The sequence below is a fragment of the Helicoverpa armigera genome, chromosome 4 (genome assembly GCF_030705265.1).
Source record: "Helicoverpa armigera isolate CAAS_96S chromosome 4, ASM3070526v1, whole genome shotgun sequence".
NCBI lineage: Eukaryota > Metazoa > Arthropoda > Insecta > Lepidoptera > Noctuidae > Helicoverpa > Helicoverpa armigera.
Window position 1 is genome coordinate 12,267,888 of NC_087123.1, and position 18,250 is coordinate 12,286,137.

Consider the following 18,250-nt stretch of genomic DNA (forward strand, 5'->3'; position numbering starts at 1 on the left):
ATTAATAAAATTACTTATAGCTGATCAACTTTCCGGGACAACTTAAAAATAGAAGAGGTCAGAAGGTATCATACTCACTTGCAAGCTTGTTCTTGAACGATTTCGAAGAACAAACATGTGCCTCCATTGAGGCAGTATGACGACGGATCGGGCATCGGACATGGCGAGCCCAACGTCGCTGAAAATAACATGAAATAATATTAGAAAAACGTAATTTACATACATTTACGTAACGCAACAGTTGCCTGTGTAAAGTGTAAGAAAGTAAATGGTCATGCGTGACCTTAAACTTTAAAAAATACGATGTGTTACAAACACTTATACAAACTATTGATGGATCCAACAATAATCATCCGCTTGGCCCATAACAGAACACCGATACAAAAACGAATGATACAACAAACTCATTATACAATGTAACCGATCACCCTATTGGCCTGTATACAGACATTGTTTGAGCGACATTCGCGGAAGAAGCAGTAAGTTTCCCAAGTGTTCCCAGTACAACGGTACGAGCATCGGTAAACAATGTGACATGGTTTGTCGTGTTCCTTTGTTTACGTATCGGCACTGTTGAATCTGGGCAATATGCCTATTCAGATCACTTCCAAGTTCAATGCGAATTGTCATTATTTGTACAGCTTAGATGGATACCAATTGGCTCATATTTACCTTATGAGTGCTGAATATGTTATAAAAGAGTAATCGATATAGTTGGTCCCGGGATAGGACCTTTGGGGAACCTTATCCAACCATCCAGCAAAATTAAATCCAAATGGGATTGTCAATGCCTTTTGCCCAAACTCTTTTCAATATGAGAGAGAGGCAAACAATATGAGAGTAGATATAAAGGCAGATACTTACTCGAGTCATCAGGCGCGGCTGTGACTGGAGGTAGAACGCTGACGTTAGCGCTGGCGATGGCCGGTGGCCCCACCGCGCCCTGCGCCCTGCATTCGTACGCTGCGGAGTCTTCACTGCGCGCGTGCCTTATCACTAATACCGAGCGCCTCCTGAAATTTGACACAGAGGGTGATGATTAATGACTTTAGTTAAAGATCACACAAAGAATACGCCGTCTTAAGATAGCGAGTCTGACTTGTAGTAAAACTATCGGCAACAGTATGGGCCAGTTAATGACAAGTAACACTACAGTAAAAATTTTTTCCATGTCCCTAATATAAAACCATAAAAATAATCTGAGGCGACACATTAATTCCGCAAACAGTCCTCTTGTGCAAAATATCTAAATCATCATCAGAATGTCTAACGATCCATGAAATTGTTCGCGACGCTCAATCATAATAATTACTCTATACTTCCATTTTGAGCGTTGAATGTATTACAAAAACTTCTATAACTTAAAGTTAAGGTTTAGTTTTGCTTGACTCAGCAGCAATAGTATTTGGAGACGCACTTTCAGGTCGGTCAATGACAGCTGTCTGCAGTTGCGATTAGTGCAGTAATCGTTGCACTTAATGTTAGGACCATATGATTGCATGCCTCATTTGTTTGCAGACAACATTGTTACTATTTAACTGGAGTGGTACCTCTCTAGTACACAAACATGCTCTCATTTTGGATCAAGATCAACATTGCTTGAAGTCAACTGGGTCATTACGGTAGCTGTTTGGAAGATAGATACTTGGTGATTTAATATGTGTTTATTTATTATTAATGGCGATCATTAGGAATGTAATAAGGAGAATCTTAGCGTATTAATCTCAATGTCGCACTCCAATATACCCACAAGACTTTGAATACCACGAATAAAGATGTCTCGAATAGTTCTTTGATAATAAATTTTCAAGAGAGCTGATAGAGCTGGCTGATATCTCACCTGAAATTCTGCACCCGGAATCTTCTTAACGCGATATCGGCGACGGGTTTCCCGTCCTTATACCATGAGATGCGAGGGGGTGGCCGTGCGCTTGCCTTGCACTCCAGTCGCACCCGGTTGCCGCGTGTTGTCCGCACCGACTGCATTGGTTCCACGCGAGCTGGGCTACCTGGGGACAAGGATAGACTATCAGTAGGGAAGCTTTTCAAATATGTTAACTCGTTAATGTTCTGACAAGTAGTGCCATCAAACTGAAGAAATTCAATATCTAGGACTCTGAGAACGTATAACTAGGTGAATATATTTGAGGTTCGTTTTTAGTGTTATTCCTGAAAGCGTGTGACTAACTGAATTGAAATTGAAATGGCGAATCCAATTTTTATACGTCCGTCGCGTCATTAATCCAGTTCCCAGTAGTCCGGTACCCTACATTCAATCGCGAAGTGACGATTCGCGTCTGCAAATCGCAACAACATCAAAAGGAAATTGGAAAATCTCTATCTCGATACTTAAGCAAGTCGCCTTCAAAAGTCCCAAACTAAAAATAAGCTGCTGTCATTAGGCCAATGGCCTTATTATTTTGTGTGACGAGTAACATATGTAAGAACCGAAATAAACTCGTATTATCTAAACGGGACTCACTCGTTTGGACAGCATCCCATCCACGGACGATGGAAAAAAATTGGCTGCGTTTCAGTGAGTAAAGCGAAAAAACTAAAGCTTTAGTAGTAAATCATTAACTATTTCTTTAGGATGTGTCATCCTTAATGTCTGGTGGGCATAGATAGGATTGCGAAAGCTCGGGCACATTTTATGTTGGACATATATTTTTATGTGAGATCGACTTCCAGGCGCCCGATGAGATCTTTATAAGACATCATATTGTAACATTTGACCAAACGTTCACATTTGGCACTGCGCCGCGTTACGTAGAGTTTGGTAACAGCTGCATGCGTGTGTTCACACAAAACTTCAATTAAATTCAGTCTAGGCAGCGGCTTGTAATAAAAAAGATATAGATAGGTCTTCAATGACTTTGTGTTAAAGAAAAATCGTCTCAATTTTGATAAATAGGACCAGAGAAAAATTCAAGACAGCCCAAAGAAATATTGTTCTAGATACTTCAGAGCTAAGTAGCCACGTAATCAGGGCATATCTGTCGCCATAGTGCCACCTACGTACCAAATGGATGGGGCTCTTAATACCCCATAGTAATTCCTACCCTATGAGCTCATCATGGTCACGTCATCCATTCAATCTCACACCCACTTACTATTTCATTCATACTATGACAGTAGTTTTATAGAGCTCTTTGGTTACCATCAGAATCCTATGTTTGCGAATTGAGTTCATAGTAACCTAAAAAGATTTTGTTTTTCTGATAATTCTTAACAAATTGTTGTTGCCGAAATGTGATGCAATCGTTCTATTTTACTGTAAATATACCTAATGTTTCTTATTCACTTGTTACACATTTTCAAATATCCTTACATCAGTTTTGTAAAAACCACGTTTTGTACAAGACGATTGATGGCAATCTTGATTCATAGAATATCGAGCTTCAAGTGCCATAGACCTAGTTGCGGACCCAAGGAAAATTCTGATAAATCCACTTAAAAAAAGAGGTGTGTGTGGTTAACGGCCTATATATTCGGCGACTATATAACGGCCGGTATATTCAGTCCGGATTTCGCCAACCATGAATTGGCTTTACCTACGTAGTATTTCACTAATGTCCGTCACGAGTGAATGGAATGCCATAAAGTCATATGAATGGAGGATCATTGACATTCATGACAATCCTACCTCCCACGCCCTGCGACCCAACGTCACAGGTCTTTAACCAGTAGTTTTCGGCTTATGAATGGAGATTTCACGCCATTTCTATCAACGAAAGTGGCAATTACGTCAGACGAAGGCATTTTTACTCTGCCAAAGTAAATAGCACGTCTTTTGGAGAGGCATTACGTAAGCAATACCCCTCTTTCTTATTTGTTCAAGTAGTTATTAGTAGCGTGATTTGTGAGAAAAGTAATTGTGAAGATTTGACAAATAGATTTCGTTATTGAGTAGAAGGACTTTTATGACGAGTTAAGAAAAATCCCATGACCCATAGGAGCTGATTACATCATTCTCAACAAAACACTTACAAAAAAATGAGTCTACGAGCGTAGACCGTGGCTAATCAAATACATCGTCACCTAATATAAATAGTCTAGTAGCTAGGGACCACATCCTGAACGGAAACTGAATTGGAACATCACAGGTGAGGTGAACTGGCTGTCGGCCAAGTGACTCAGAACAGTGTTGTTGGAGACGACCGCATGACAAACAATTGTCCAATAATGCGAAGAGCCGAAGGTCGGAGATTCATTACCTGTTACGACTTTGGTACTGTTAATTGGTATTGCTAAGTTGAAAGGCATTTGGCAATATAAGAAGATGGATGGCTGATTAAGCCTCAAGACCACTGAGCTTTTCATGACTTCGTCGAATTGCGGACTTTTCAGTGGTCGTGGGATTGTTCCACTACATTAAATCAGCATTACTTACAAAGAGTCTTGGAAATAAAGAATTCTCAATAAGCTTTTCTTGCAGATTTTCACAATTTACAAGAATCTGTCTGTAATATCGATAAATTAAGCCTCATTATACCTACGCTCAAAATTTCCCAAAAGCACACGATTGAAAATAAAGAGGTATGAAATGAAGTTGCTGATTTAAAGGAATCGGAATCGATGCCACTCAAATCAGGCTTTAGCATTTTCTATCGCTGAAAAACAGATGGCGCTAGCGGTTCACACTGCCAGCATCAACCAAACATTAAAATCAGGTACCACAAAGTATAAAACCGAAAATTAATTACAGATTGATATGTTATCCGAATCAAAAGAAACTATAAAACAAATTGTTTACCCAGCAATGAAAATAAGGAGCGTTAGTGTGCTTGCCCGATATAAATATCCAGTGGTAATTAAAGACAGCGCAGACGGGCCGACAGTTTCAAAATAAACGGCTTTTTATTTTTAACTGCAGCCACAATAGATGCAGCTTAGTTTGAGTGTTTAGGTATTTCTTTGTTGATAGTAAGCGGTTATTTACTATAAATGTGCATTTTTACGACTTATATAATAAAAACTGAATTACAAGAACAACTCTATGTAGGTGTTTGGGTAAATATCATTGATAGGTAGGTACAGCTAGATTACCACAGATCAAATTGATCAAATATTAAACATTGGGTAGGTACTAACCTCGAGTGTTATCACCATAATTGTTACCATAAGTAATAAGATTATTAATTTTAAACATTGTGTCTACTTTACCGCGATCAACCACTGGGAACTTAACTTTTATTACAGTCTAAACACACCTAACTACACTTATTAAACATGTACATAACTTGGTTAAATAAAATATTATTTCTCTAAAACCCAAAACACAAACATGTCTCAAAACACAAACGTACCAACTTTATAATGCTACTTGCAGTTAATTTTTTCTTCCACATAAAATAATATCGACAGCAATTTATATTTTACTGATCCAAAGCAATCTCGAACTACCGTGGTGGCATCGTGTGTGTTCCTTCGAGAAATTGCGTTACAATCCCCATAAAAACATGTGTTTATATCTTCATCGGGATGATCGGGTGTGAGGGCTCACTTTATTGCTAATTCACAGTTTGTTGTACTTACTTTAAAGGTTGAATCGTTTTATTAAAACATCTAATAGGTGAGGACCTTAGCAAAGACTACCTATGTTCTATGTCTACAGTTGATTGCCAAATTGAGTGATAAAATAGGGGTATAATTACTTAAGTCTTCACCAAAACCTCAATACCAAATCATTTAATTAATCAACAATAATAATTAAACGAAAACTATGCGTTGCTTGCTAAATAAAGCCAATGCCCATATATTATCAAAAGTAGGTACCTACATAATGTAATTTCCATATTGCAATTGAAGGATTTGCCTTGCACCTATTTATTTGATTGAAGGTTACCTTTCGATAGATTCGAGTTACGTTCGTATTAAATGCGCCGGTGGTCGATCAGGAGACTCGTCGTAAAAATTTAAGTGCCTCAGTAATAATTCCATAATAAAAAACATCATTCAATCATGGAGCGGCTTGGTTTTCATTATACTTATATTTAGCTTTAAATGAAGGATGGGCATTAAAATTCAGGTGGTTATTAAGACTACTATTTTTATTACAGTTTTCACATGATATATGGCTTTCATTAATATTTTAAATCCATCTCAATTTAAAGTGTCTTGGTAGATTTATATGCCTACGTGCCTACTGACTTTCAAAACATCTAGCATCCTATTTTTGTCTTTATGAAAATAACAGATAAATATTCGTTAATGCGACATTATCTATTGCGGATAGGCTGGGCAACATTCATTGATTTCATTATAACATCTTTATTTATATTAAAGAAATTATGCTTCCAAGAGCTACATTCGAAGATTTCGCAACAAATCAACGAATTCTCTTCCGAGCACGTAATTACAGTGACCGATTGCTGACCAAGTGGCGTTCCAATTTTTTACATTTTAAAATAGTTCACGCACTATAGGCAGGTCCCAAATGACACGAGCTGCGTAAGTCGTATGCATAAATTTTAACGTAACGATCTCAACAATAAAATACGTTGTTCTGAGTCACAGGTTTTCCTTGAAACGCGAAGATGCACGCTGTAATTTTTCTCGTAGTGAATGAGCCAGATTTTTTGTCGCCTGCTCTTGTAATTCTACCTGGGTTTTCCTGGACTTAACACAACTTAGCATCTACTACCTATAAATAAAACCAAAAGGCGCTTAGCTTTTTATTTTTAGTTCAATTAAAAGGTAATGTTTTCTGCATTTGGTCATAGTTGTGCCAAATCTTCTTGGCTCCTTCTGAATTCTTAAAGAAAAATATCTTCTTTCGCTCTACCAAATTGTTTCGTTGTTGTATGGAGAAAAAGAAAATCAGACAATACAATGGGTACCAACTCAGGAACCCAAATTAGCCACGTATTTATCTCCGTAATTATAAGGATTTAGTTTTGTTTTTTCAAAATAAAAAGTATTAAAAGGTCAATACGCTTTCACACCCACGATAAAAAAATGTCAACAAGTTATAAAAAAAGTGTTTAAAAGTTGGCAAATTCGCAACCCTATTAATTTTGCGAGTGGCCAGTGGCTGCGATGGTCGTCGGCATATATTAGTGAAAGGGCAGAGATGAGCACGTAATTTTACGACACAGTCGAATCAGCCTTAAATATATGAGGTTGTTCTTGAGCTCTTACTTCACCAATGACTGGAATAGGTCAACAATTTAACTGTATGGAAAAAGCGAGGTGCACACCATGTTATTCATAGAATACACCATGCATTCAAAACACATAATTGAGAGGGTACATAAGTTATTCAAAAAGAAAATCGTCTTATTACTAATCCTAAACATTTTAATAAAAACCACAAACCGCACGACAAACGCAGTTGCGATCGGTTTGTTTACGCTGCGCCGGCGCGGGCGAAAAAAGCACGTAGTACGCATGCGCGACGCGCGGAGAGGGGAGGCATTCTACTACGCTACGGCGGCGGCGATGACTTCGTTTTTTACCACAATCGGGTTTCCTTTTGACTTGAGCGCCTGGTTTTTTCGTTAGCGCCCAGTTTGGCGTAGCAACTCCATATACAGTTACACCGGAGAGGCAACCCCGCAGAATTGTTTTTAAATGACGACTGCTTGCGCAGACGACGCGACGCGCGTTACTTTAGAGTGCGCCCTTTAAGGCATTTTAGATGCCGATATAATTTGTAGTCTGTAGAAAATATTGGGCACTCAACGCTTTGTTTAGTCAGGCTGTCAGGCTAAAGTTGATTATCTAGTTGCCCTACCTAAAGGTACCTTCCTGTTTGCAGATTTTTATATCTATCATAAGTATAACAGAGGTATTCATAAAATATTCCATCTAGGTACAGTTACATGCAGATAAATGCAGTCTTTGTGTAATCAAATGTTACCTTAGTAAATAGTATGTACTTACCTCATACAAAATAAGATCTACATGTATGTACCTACCCATATTCGCAAAATAAATAAATTTGAATTTGAAACAATTCCACACGGTGGTAAATAAAAAGAATACGGATGTCAATTTAAATACAGTCTTCAAACAGGCGAGTTTCAGTGCAATAAAATTCTACCTTTACTTAACTTACAGATTTCAGTATTAACGGTTAAACCCAAACGTCGCACTAGAATCGCTCGCGCAGCCTACAGTCGGCAAATAAATACAATCTTTTGTTCATCCCCACATGGTCCGGAGTTACGATAAGCGAGTCCGTATCCCATCCCGGCCGAGGACAGTAAAAGTATCCATTTATTGTTGTTTTTTGTACATTTCATTTTACTTGCGTTTTTCCTTATTTTTGTTGCATCTCTCTTATGTTTAGATATTTAGAGATAAATATAAATAAAGTGCTCAGTTTTGTCATATAAGTACGGAAATAAAAAAGAAAAAAAAATATGTAAGAATTTATAGAGCTAGCTCAGGGAGTCAAAATTAACCAAAATCTAAGCATAAAGGTACCTACATGATATTGACATAGCATCCCTACCTATTTTAATAAGTCTAGTCCAACTCAAGCTATGATTAAGGTACCAAAATTTTTTAACACAAACCACAAAATTGTCTCACGAACACCTTAATCAAAAAATTCCAGACTAATACCGAGATATATCGTTTTTTCTTATTAAAATTAATTCTTACTCAAAACATTTACTTGAAAGTAAAACGAAAGACGACATTAAACAAATTATCATCATTATAACCGTATAAAATTTCGTACGAAATCATCAGGCTATCAGAATGGTTTAAATTCAAGAACAATACCAGCTTTAGGCGGTTTACAATTTAAATATTTATAGGGCACGCGTGGTAGCGAATTTTCGAATATTTTTTGAGGATTCCTGCAATTTTATTGTGAATAGATTGAGATTGCGTGTTATTCGGCTGCAGTATGTAGGGTCCCCATACGTTTAGGATTAAGCAGGACTTTTAAATAATTCGAATAAAGAAAATCTAGTGATCTACTCGATACTTTGTTTCATTATAAGACCTCACTTGAAATCTTTCTAAAATAGAATGTAGAAATACAGGATTTAAAACGTAATTATCGTCTCTGTGTCACAATTACCTATAATAATTAGGCGAACCAAATTCATTCGTAAAAGACAATAGTCCCTGTCTTTCTAAATTATCTCCTATTCTAAACATATCTTCAGCTCAACGAGCTTTTGCGCTGAAGAAACCTGCAAAGCAAAAATGCTATCTGACTCCCGAATCCTAAGATTCCATATTCATCCCAAATTATGGTATCCCTAATGCAGAGTCCATTCGCACCCTAGTAATTGGCTACCCATCGGGACGTTAACCGTTTTAGGAAATATTTTAAGGTTCGATGACTCTGCTTAGAGGTCACGGTAGGTTGCTATGCAGAGGACAGGATGGGGCCAATCATGGTGATAGCATGAGACACCTGCCTTTCCCCGGCTAATGACCGATTGATTTCGAAGTAGTAGTCTGCAATCATTTGAGACGACATGAATTGCTGATTCGTCTGATACAGTAATAGGTATATTAATTAATTCAGGCTGAACTTTACCTAAGCCTTCGTGTTTAGACCATAGGAATTACTGTAACTATTTAAGGTAGAAGGTATTTAAGGTGATTTGATTCTTCTTCTTCGAAGTACATTCAGTATGACGTAAATGTGTATGTACAACAAAAGAATAAGGATCCAAGTGCATCATGATGAGAACCTAAAATCCTTTTGAATCAATCGATTGAATTAAACAAATACTGCCAGTAAACACCTATTGAAATTTTGGAAGCTTCGCCTGGGTTATAAATAACATGTTTTAGTTTTACAACGTGTCCTAATTTACGCGAATTAGATGCGCCGCAGATATACACCGATACATGAACTGTGTAAAGCGATTCTCACTCGAGTAATGTGGTTATTTGTGCGACCACCGATTCGAGATTCGAGATTTGATTACTCACTGATTTGTTATTGTCAGATTATAGATCGAATAATGTCAATTGTTTAGTAAATTAAGAATGAAATGGTGGATTAAATATGGAAATAACTCCATGATACTACCTATTTAGCCGATCGATTCCCCACTAAATATGCACATGTATTTAATGACGTACTTATTAATACAGATGTCATCGCATTCAAGGAATTCAGAGCAACCAATTGAACAAATAAACAATATGCTTGTAAAGAAACCCAAATATGCATACCGGCAAACATAATAAGTAGTCGGTGTTAATCAAAAAACCGAAACATTCCCAATACAAACATCCCACAATTATTTCAGACATGGTGATGTTTAAACAGAATTTGATCACAATACTGAAACGAATGTATTTGTTTTCCACATGGATTGGGCATATTATAAAGAAGGGGATGGTGATATAGAATAACTGAATAAAGAAAAAGGAGAGCAGATAGAAACACTTGAGACCACAGCGGTTTGTGATGAAAGGACGGACAGAATACAAATGAGAGCTGGTGACAATGCATTGGAATCCAGAGACGGCAACAAGTAGGTTAAAAGGTGAACATGGCAGCTATTACTGTAATTAGAGGTGTGTTGGCATAGTGATGCAAATGACGAGGCTATGTGGAGCTAGCTTCAAGCTTGCGTGTCATATTGGAAAGTTAGACTAATTTATTAAACAATTTAATGCCTTTAATTTAATCAGAAAAAGATACATATTTATTTACATCGAAATGTTCCTCTTTGACGTCTTGGTCATTTAATTTGATGTTACTATAGTAACCATATTAGAAGTAAACTCTAAAGAGTATCAACCCTAGATAGGTACTTCGGCGCCACTTAATGATCGATAGTAACGTGGATGGCTTACAAAACACTGTACAGGTATACCTTGTCAGTCATATGCAAGTCTTAGTGAAGTGATTATTGCGGAAGATAATTGCGTTTCTTTCTTCTTGAAAGTACATAGGATTAACAAGTACAGTAAATGTTATTGTCATATAATTATCATCAAGTTATCTAAGGGAGGTATGGACATCGACTGAATGCTAATGACTATTGAGCTGCTATGCTAATTTAAACTAAAAAGGCAATCAACAATGCATCAAGGTAATAAAAACATACATACTACAACATGCAAACCGTCCTCTTTAACTTTCAAGAAAAGCAGTCGCAATCCTTAATCCTAACAAAGGTTTTTATTCGAATGCATTTGAGGACATTGGAGAGGTCTAATTAAACAGTTTCGTGAACTTTTTACTGGGGAAGCCATAATCGGCCTTAATCGGCCGGTAATTAAGGCGATTGCTATCGATTCGGCCGTGGGAGATGCCGGCACGACGAAACAGCCTGTGAGGCCGATTTTTTGAACTTTCCATCAGTATGGTGAATTAGCAAATAATTGCTAAACTAAAGGATAATGGCATTTTACTTTTTTCTTGACGAACGGTAAATGGACGGTTCTGAAGTTTTGGTAAGAAATGTATTTAAAGCTAAATGGTTTTCACTTTTACTTGATTTTTGTTTTTGTGTTAAATAAGCTCCTGTTGCGTCCGTGAATTCTTGATTCTGGTATGGGATTTTCTTCTTATTACAACTCTATGTATTCCTTATTTTTATTTAGTCATCAAAGAAATGGTTTTCGTCACCTCATCTCATCGTCAGTCAATCGAAGGTGTCTCATTAGTCACTAAATGTAGGTATTTTAGTATTTCAGTGCAGCAATTGGTTTTTCTCAAACCAGAAAAAGACTTGGCAGTGAATACTGTCGGATGTCATTCGGGAAGCAGACGAAATCAAATAAAATTGTCTATTTTCGTCAATCGCAGACAGACAATTCAAAGCCTTGACGTTATGGCAAAAAATTGGCAAGTCCGTAGGTCTCATCAAAATTCAAATAATAAAAACCGATAAAGTAACGCTTTAACTATAAACATTCAACCAGAAAGCAATGAAAGTGAATTCAACGATTCTTATGAAAACCTTCGATAAACATAATAAAGCTCGCTATTGTGAAACAGCGGAAAGTGGTGAAAACATGACACGTTTTATTTAAATATCTCATTCAAAATAGTGTGGCGTGACCTCAATACTGGATGGTGACGAGATGACGATACCAGTGGGTGGAAACCTTGACACTATACCATTGTTGATCCTAAGTTCCTGATGGCACAAAAAATGCAGGCAGTTTTTACGCTCCAGTGAGTCTAGGTTCGTTATGTCTGCTTTGTATTTCTTTTCCAGTTTTAATTAATTGGATTTTAGTCAATTAATTTTGGGATATTCTACTTCTTTTCTTAATCGTCAATAATGTCCAATTATTTACTTTCCATTATTGTCTTACTTCTCGTAATCGAGTAGGACATAAACGCCGAAAAAATAAATAAGGTAACACACTCTTAAACAAATAGTTGACAAAATATAAATCAAATCTTTATCTTTATAGAGACACCGACTTCACATCCAATTATTGACACTAAATGCGTCGAAAAAATAATAAAAAGCGAACACAATAAAATCGTTTATCTTTATCGCGAAATCCCTAAATCAAAGCCAGGGATCGGACTTCAGACAAAATAAAACGGCTAAAAAGCAATGGATAAAATTGAGATACTGTTAGTTGGGCAAAAAGCATTCCGTTAGTCCTTGCCGGAGGCGCCTGAGCACAAACTCGCCAAACTAAAACATGACAGTGACTTTTTAGTGCATAAGGGCTAGCGTTTTATTATAAGGTGCTGTTTAAAATTTTTTACAATATGATAAATTGGTCAAATTATGAGCTTAATACAAAAATGTCCTTTGAAATTGAGATTAAAGAATGTCTAATAATATTCCCAAAAAAGAAATCTTTCGGGATTCTTAACTATACGTTGTTTTAGATGTTATAGGTTGTGATATGCTAAATGCCACCCCCACGTTTTACTTATTGGTACTTAAGCTTCTGCTTTCTGTTAGTGTGCTTTAGTACATAATTGCACTCAAAGGCGAAGAAGTGCGTTCACTTAATCAAGTACATAAGGTGACAACACAGTCCAAGTGCGAAATCGTCACAACCCGAAAAAGCAAACTTTCCCCTCCCACGGTTTTTTGCCAAGTCACATTGTTTTTGGCCGATGGTTGCTGGCATTTTCGGAATTCAGCCATTTACATAAATACCGAGGAGTCTTTGTTGAGCCGCTAAGGCGCCGCAGAGGGAACGGGTTGCGTCGTAGTTGCGTACGCGCGGTTGTTCTTAAATGGCGAACACTGTTGTTTGTTTTCTGTTTTTGCCAGTTTCAAAAGTTGCGACATTTGTTTGTTAATATATAGCTTTGTTTCTTGCTGCAAGTTCGGAAAACTAACCTGACAATCATGTTCTTTATACTCGGTACCTACTAGTGTCGTCAGCAGTTTCATTTAACTGAGATAATACATAATTGAATGTATCTGATTTCGTTTAATTTTAGACATGTTTAAAGAATAAGCAGTCAAATACTAACCGCAACAAAAATATCCTTTAACAACTCCACCGAGCAACGTCGCGTTCTCAGCAATAAAGTTGAGACGTAACAATCGAAATTATAATTAGTTTTCAATATATTCAACCCAGGAGTCGAACCGAAACAGGTCATCAATCTTAAAGAGCCGTGGCGCCGTCTTTTCACTGACCCCAACACCCCATTTTGGTAAAAAAAGGACCGAAGCTACTATAAAGAATGGGCAGCAAAAACCATAATATTCTTCACAAAATCTATCATCGAAATTAAATAAAAATGAGCTTTATTTTCTTAAGAATAAGGTCACTGTGGAAGCAAAATGAAATCGTAAGTTTGGTAATTAGATTCTGACAGTTTGAAATCGGCAAAGAGGCCGACTGTCAAAAAGTCGGCGCCAGAACCAGCGTGTTGTAAATAAAACATTGCAATTCGGAAATTTACGATTCTTAGGTTTGGCACGTTCTGTTTTAAGATGAGGCGAATTAGGCGCATCAAAAAAATTATGTTCATACAGTAGGAAACAGTAGTAGGTCAATTTCAAAACCTAAACTACGCACTAATATACACTTGTCCATTTATTAAAATAAACGTTTCCACTAAAATCAAATCACCCGATTTTCTTACGATTCAAAGCAAAGCTCGTGTATTTTCATAACAATTTTCTATAGACGCTGCCAATGATTTTCGTAGGTAACAATATTTTCTATTTCTTATTTCTATTATTATGAGAATTGATTCATACAGGCGGTGTTGCCCAGTCTTTATAGCCCTCGTAAATATATTACTCACTCTGCCTCTCTTGCCTATATAATATACGGTCTGTTATGTTTTCGAATTGACTCGAAACTCTAATTTACGATTTTGTAAATCGTTTTGGGGTAGCGGTGTCGCCACTAAATAGTAATGGATTTTTATACGCAAGTAGGTAAGTATTAAATAAATGGGCCGAATTAATGGGCTGGTGACAGCTCTATAGTTCTTAGTGCAAGGTCAGTAGGTAGAGATTATGTAAAAGACGGACACCTAGGTAAATGATTTGAAAATAACAAAATCATTTTGTGTAAAAATGTGAGGTACTTTGCCTTTGACTCATATTTTCGATGCGTGTTTATTACATAAAAATATAGAACACTGTCATAAAAAGGATTTTCTTTAAGAAGAACTATCTTACTTTTAAATCCCTCTTGATCATTTAGCGACCGTCAAAACCGATTCAATATAAGTTAGTGCGAGCATAAAAGTGTTGGCATCGAAACTGATACAAATGGACCATTACCAAGCCTTCTAATGCTAGATGTGTATAAAAATATGGAAGTGCAGTATATTGCTCACATAAATCACGATAGAAATTCGTATAAAGTTTTCTGAAAGTGAATTACTGTTTGCGAAATTGATAAATATTGTGACCGAAGTAATAGATAGTGGTTGCTGTTACTCGATTATTTGTAAGACAAAAATTCGGTTTTTTTTTAATCCGATATCAATGACGATTGGATATGTAAACACTAAAATTCAAATAAATTCAAGGGCTGAATTTCACCTATGGTATTTTGTTGTCAGCCAAATTTTCATGATTTATTTCAATAGACATCTTTAGTTACTGTGTCATTAGATCGTTTCCAATATAATCAACTTAAAAGTTGCTAATCAATATGCAAATAGAGACAACACTAATAAACAAAATACCACAGAACATGTAACAAGGGTACACTAAAAAGTACAAAGCAATAACAACAAAGAACATTGCACAATACTCGCAGACATCTGTACTATAAAAACTAACAATAAAATAAAACACGATTAAATTATGAGGGCACTATCAAGAAATTTATCGGTACTGCTAATGAATAAGATACAATTGCACCTGCCTTTGCCTATGGTGAATATAATACCGTTATACTTGTCATTTACCATAACATGTTTGGACTAACAGGTGATAATACATCAAACTCCTTCATGCCTGAAGGAATGGACAAGATATCAGAAGTAATTACTACGAATGTTAATCATTGTTGCTTAGATAGTAATGGAGATGAGGTGAATCGAAAATATAGTTTTAACAAGATTATTGGAACATATTTTCGTAAACAAAGACAAGAAACTGATGTAATATTTATTCCTTTGACCGAGGTCTTTTAAACGATCAGTGCAACTGAAGAATTGCTGTTTGGTTATGACTTAGCTTCTGTTAGATGTTTTATCTCTCCATCAGTAAAACAGGTGGTCATTATTAAGATTTACTAAAACATTTATGACTTAAAGCATTTTCGATATGAAATATGCACGAGCAACAAGAAAATGTGTCGTGTTTACTTGTGACTCACGCACAGCGAGCTTACGCAAAAATTGTAGTAGTAAAAAATAGTTGTACACGAGTTTGAAAATAAAACAAAATGCAAAGCTAAGTTGCCATGAGGACAGACTAGGAATAGTACCTAATCATTCTAATTTCCTCTTGTTTTGATACAAATCGATTAGCAATATCAGATTGAGAAAGATAGTTCAAGTAGGCACCTAAGAGAAGACAAGTTTGATGATACAAACAGTTTTCGTAGGTAGTAGGATAAATCGGTAAAAAGGTCGCAAGGTAGTGATAAATTACAGGTTTCAAAAAAAAAACTATAGAATTGGAACCGCCAGCTTTCAATATCATTGACAATGAACTAACATTCAATAGAACAGATGAAATGAATAGAGCATTTCATGAATGAGTAATAAAGAATTTGTAGAAGACATGAAAACGTAGGTGACTCAACGATGTAGCAGCTATATCTAGAAGTAGGTACTAGAAACGAAAGTCAAATATTATTCGAGATTGAAAATGACTAAGGTAAAGTAGATGACAATAAATCAAATTAAACCTTAAAATAGACAGAAACTAACCAGTCTGTATTTGTCTGTGAGTAATGACCGGTGACCATCCTGTTCCGTGGAACACTGAGTCAGAATTTTAATCTTTACTACGGAAAGGATCATCAGGTAAATATTAAATCGTGGTTATTGTAAATCAGATTAAGGTTTTCATCAGCCATTGTGACTTTTATCACGTGCTTTACCTACATTGTCCTCAACAGGTATTTTGAACTAATCTACAACAACACTTACTTCTGTTCCAAATAGCTCTTTGAAAATAAATAGTAGCTTTTAGTGCATACATGTACGTATCTAATGCATCATTACCTATGCAATTATATTAAAATACTAAATTCTACAAATAGTTGAAATAAAACTTTCTTAAAATATCACTCATCGTCATAACTTCCACATGGTACACTCTGAGAAAACTCTTACATAAGAACGATTTTTCATTCATAAACTATTCAGCTGCAGTTCATATTCCGTTAAACGCCGGCTCTCTCGTCCAGACGTATTATATTTAGACCAAGTGACTTTTTTCGTCGCGTCAAGTATTTTGGTTGCAAAATACCGTTTCGACTCAAAGTGAGAATGCCAGCGTTATAATTTATAGTGTCATTCCGTGCTTCTAAATTAATGTGTAATAGAAAAAATACTATAGGAACAAATAATATTCTGAAAATATTTTCTCTCAGTTTTGTATCAATTCATATTTCGATGTAGATAATGATCTTATTTTCAGCTATTTTATTATTCAACATAATAGATTCTAGATCTTTAGTCGTATAGATATTCTCGCAATTTGTTTCAGGGTAATGTATTATTTTGTTCCGGAAAACGACATCAATAACTTATCATCTTCTTACAAAAACATTAATATCCAAAAAATGTGTTGACAGGTGGTAAAGCGCTTATGTCAGTCCATGCAATCGTCGAGTGCGACAGTTCGAACGTGGATAAAATTATTTCCCCGCTGTAGGTACAATGTGACCCGGATTTTTCAATTTATTCAGAGATTTCGGATTTTCTGGAAACTCGATGACGTATCACTGAGTTATTAAGTTGCCAAATATTCGTAAATACATAATTAAGAAACCTAAATGATTTCATATTCAGATGAAATATTCCTTCTTACATTTGTAAATTGATGATGTAAGCTCACTAACAACCCATTCGAGCAATCAAAAGAAGATATTTATGTTTGTTTGTTGTTTTCACACTTTATTATTGTATATTGATGTTATCTTGGAATAAATGAACATTTTTAAGATTATTGCTGTCATTAAATTCATTCTTGCTCTTAATAATAGGAAAACCGTAGATTTTTTAATCGTCTAAAGTAGGGCCACGCATGCTGTGTTATTTTTGATCATCATCTTTTTTCGTAACAACTATGACACCCCATTCCTCCATATCTCTAAATCCATACTTCCCAAGTGCTAGTTCAAAGAACTTACCAGCTAAATGACGCGTCTAAGTGGCGTACACGCAATCACACTCAAGTACAAATGTTATGATTTCAGTGATACGTAATGGAGGGTACTTGTGAAAACTCCGTGTAAGGGGACACCCGCTAGCCGAACGTTTGTTGGAAGCACGTAATGTCTCAATTTGAATGTGCACTATGGGGAAAAGAAAGAACTTTGTACGGCTAGCAGAAGAAATTAAAATATGGAGTATAATAATTTAATTGTGTTCAATTTTAATAAAATATGTCGCTTTTTAAAAATATATTAAGATATAGTTCTTCTTAAATCTTGAAGACTGTAATAAAGTGGTTTCTTTTAATAAAATGAAGCATTAATTAAAGAAGAAACCAACTAGGTACGTACTCCATATTTTTTTTGATGAGCCCCATTGCTAATTTCCTTTAATGACAATGTTACAAGAATACTTTATTTCAGACTCAAAAAAGAAAAGTAGGTAAATACAATTTCAGAACCTCTGTATTCACGAAATTTCAACAAAAACCATATAAGGAAAAATAATAAACTTAAACAAAAC

The 18,250-nt window shown here is 35.9% G+C and overlaps 1 protein-coding gene across 2 annotated transcripts in view; it reads right to left on the reverse strand.

Annotated features, from left to right (window-relative positions):
- LOC135116748 (protein vein) overlaps nt 1-18,250 on the reverse strand; it is a 55,623-nt gene that overhangs the window by 3,806 nt on the left and 33,567 nt on the right. For both annotated transcript variants that reach the window (XM_064034280.1, XM_064034279.1), the window contains exons 2-4: nt 1,841-2,009; nt 865-1,013; nt 79-178 (exon numbers count right to left, since the gene is read on the reverse strand). In XM_064034280.1, coding sequence (XP_063890350.1) covers nt 79-178; nt 865-1,013; nt 1,841-2,009 — 418 coding nt within the window. The remainder of the gene's footprint in view (nt 1-78; nt 179-864; nt 1,014-1,840; nt 2,010-18,250) is intronic.